The sequence below is a fragment of the Physcomitrium patens genome, chromosome 22 (genome assembly GCF_059467195.1).
Source record: "Physcomitrium patens ecotype Gransden chromosome 22, ASM5946719v1, whole genome shotgun sequence".
Lineage (NCBI taxonomy): Eukaryota > Viridiplantae > Streptophyta > Bryopsida > Funariales > Funariaceae > Physcomitrium > Physcomitrium patens.
Window position 1 is genome coordinate 5266496 of NC_143431.1, and position 3043 is coordinate 5269538.

General features: G+C 42.8%; 1 protein-coding gene across 1 annotated transcript; it reads right to left on the reverse strand.

Moving 5' to 3' along the window:
• Positions 1–2803, reverse strand: LOC112275340 (uncharacterized). The gene is made up of 10 exons (XM_024505635.3): positions 2402–2803; positions 2180–2223; positions 1877–2065; positions 1614–1705; positions 1402–1476; positions 1207–1276; positions 977–1081; positions 723–849; positions 524–586; positions 1–406 (listed from the first exon to the last, which is right to left on the reverse strand). The coding sequence occupies exons 1-10, from the start codon at positions 2613–2615 to the stop codon at positions 312–314; spliced, it is 1074 nt and encodes a 357-aa protein (XP_024361403.1). The 5' UTR covers positions 2616–2803; the 3' UTR covers positions 1–311.
• Positions 2804–3043: the final 240 nt, after the last annotated feature.

Here is a 3043-nt window from a genome sequence, read left to right on the forward strand (position 1 = left end):
TAAAATAAAAGGTTTTGTTTTTTTACATGACGATAGGTTGTTCACATGTTTCTAATCCACAGAACCTTCTGAGTCGCACTTGACGATGCTCAGTCTACGAATCTGTTTCAAAGGCGAGGAAAATTATATATATATATATATATATATATATCCAGCAGTTTTTCACTTGTGTTCACTGTTTTCGTTTTCGCAAGCCAATCCATAATTTTATGAGTACCCCGTTGCACATAGAGAATATAAATATTATACAAGTGCTATACACAAAGTGATACAACTGTCAAATTAACATCGTTATACACTTTGACTCTTCCTCAGTTTGAAATCAATACGCGGCACCGCGCCAAAAATTCCTTGATGATGACGTCCCTTTCTTCTAAGCTACTGAAATGTCGTCTTCGTCCATGACCTAAGAAAGAGAATCCCAGAGTAAGAGTTAGAAGTTGCAATTCAAAAGAGAACATATATCATCTCAGCATGAACATGAACATAATAGCACGCGAGAATACGCGAAACTGTGATGTACCTGGTAACAGCCATGTAAACTCCAGAGGGAGTAGCTTTTGCAAGCTCTCAAGCAGGATATTTACTGCATTCCAGACCACAGGTAATGAGCTTGAACATTTCCTATCATCTTACATCAACCTCCAAGCTCAACGTTATTGGAAAATAAGACAAACTTGCGTTCGAGTTTAAATTTTGAATTTAGATTGGATATCACATACCATTATACCAATTATAAGTTATAGCCATGTTTGCTGAGAGCTCCAGTCCACTAGATTCGTCACCTCCCAAATGATCACCAGAAAAAAGAACACCATTCCCTTTCTTGTAATGTAAACAGACGTGTCCCTGAGTAAACACCACAACAAAATTAAAGTCCAGTCGAAAGGAAAGCTTGATGTTCCTAAAACCCAAAAGTAGTTGAAACAAAAATCGGCTGTTATATGAGGGAAAGTGAATTCGCGAATGAGCTCACCCTTGTGTGACCAGGAGTGAAGATAAGATCAATGTCGGGGCCTAAGAAGTTCCATGGACCTTGGCCTTGTAGTTTTATTTCCACACACTCCGTCTGCGGCTGCACCTGCACATCACCACATAGAAAGAAAAAATAACGTATTTCAGAATGATAGACAAAATTCACATTGATCCGCTCCAGATTTGCCAAAATGTGTGATAATTTAACCGTACAGAACTACATTGACTTACCTCAAGTTCATGTAGAATACGCTCGCAGTTGAATCGAGCTTGCCAACGCTTGTGATCTGCTATGTCGTCTCTGCCAACCCAACGTGATCAATCGATGAGTGCCACTTTACTTGCAAAGAGTGCAGATCGATTCAATTCCTTTCTGTAGATCAAGTGAGGAGATAGACTTCACGTCTATTGTTGGCGAATACTTACTTGTGCGTTAGAAACATATAGCGTATCCCACCCATTGCCTCGAACTTCTTCGCCAAATTCTCCGAATAGCGAGGACTGCATAAGATCATGAGTTTTTAACCGGCATCAATCTCCACGCAGCAATAGTTCTCTCGGAGATACTCGCACCAAAACTTAACACATCAGGCTCCGACCATTCTGTCTTCCTTCGAAAGTAAGGGAAAAAAACGCACCTGTCTATGAGAATGTTTCCATCAGGGCGAGTAATGAAATACGAGCTTGCAGCAAATGACGACTCTGAATGATATCCACAATGGTACACTCCCTGCATTATGGCCAGAACATTAGACCGTAGTCCAACGATATTTTCCTGCAGCTACAATAACTCACACGCTAGCGCACTATTGAAATACAGTGCTATGCGACAGTTGCAGCGCAACATATGTCGCCATGAAATGACATCAAAAAGTTGGCTTTTAAATTGAGGGAAAGTTGCCTGAATTTCGTCAGCATCCACAGGAATGGGAAATGAATCATGCGCCTGCTTAATGTCTTTAGGAGGGCGCTCAGTATGAATAGACGACGTTGGACATGACAGGAGAGCCTGAAGAGCCTTTAATCTTTCCTCCGGAGATTCTGGCTGGTGGTACACGGCTGATTGAGGATTTGAATGCTTGAACACAGTCTGCGCCAACAATAAATTATATGACAGCATTTGGATGGTTTTTTTATTTCAAAACTACCACTAGTATACCGAAAACTGAAGAAAGTCAATATGAAGGCAAGTTGCGCTACTTACTGGAGCCATCCAGCGGCACGTATCACAGTCAATACACGTATGATCTGCCACCCCACAACATGTGCGCAATTTTGTCAGCTATTTTCATGTCTACACCACCATGGACATAAACTACACACCAATTAGGTAGAGGTGAGGTGAAACGCTTTTCAGGAGTTTCCATGCCGAGAATATGAAAGATGCACTAAAAGAAACAATAGTTATTGGGAGCATGACCCATACCAACATAGAACTCGCCCTCTACATTTTCAGGTCGCCGAGCCCGCTTCGATTCTTTCTTTGCGGATTGCTGAACAGCTGATGGAGCACGATAGACTCGAGTAGTAGCTGCACTGGCTTGACGAGTTTTTGGAGCAAGATTTAGCTTCCTCGCGTGACCGAGAAAAGACAGACCAGACTCATGACAGAGCAAGCGTGCTGAGCAGGTGAGCTCCATCTGTGCCACGAAGGAGTCACAATCACTAATATGAATGTATTGTCCACGTAACACTCTTCGTCAAGTTCACAACCCTGTGCACAATCGCTAGGCCGATACCTACTTGTCACGAACAACTCCACTCCTTCAAAATTCACCACGTCAAAATGTCCACACAAGGATACGCCACCCAACGCTGGATCCGCTTGATTGATCAACAATGACCTCGTCAGTTAGCTTCAAAGGATATATGTGGGACACACTTGAGGGAAACGAGGCGCGAAGTTTCGGCATCCAAATCCAGGTCATCATTCCCCAACCAATTCACCGCAGCTGCATCCGAAGCTACCAGAAGTTAAAGCCAATTCCGTGAACACCCCGCTAAGATATCCTTCGCTGCACCTTCGACGGAGGACCCCGTCATCGACTAAATATAGAAACTGAAACAA

Coding starts and splice junctions, on each gene's coding strand:
- LOC112275340 (XM_024505635.3), bottom strand. CDS start 2,615: ATGGAGCTCACCTGCTCAGCACGCTTGCTCTGTCATGAGTCTGGTCTG. Junction 1,706..1,876: donor TGGATGCTGACGAAATTCAG/GCAACTTTCCCT, acceptor GCCATAATGCAG/GGAGTGTACCATTGTGGATA. Junction 587..722: donor AACTTATAATTGGTATAATG/GTATGTGATATC, acceptor TCTGGAATGCAG/TAAATATCCTGCTTGAGAGC.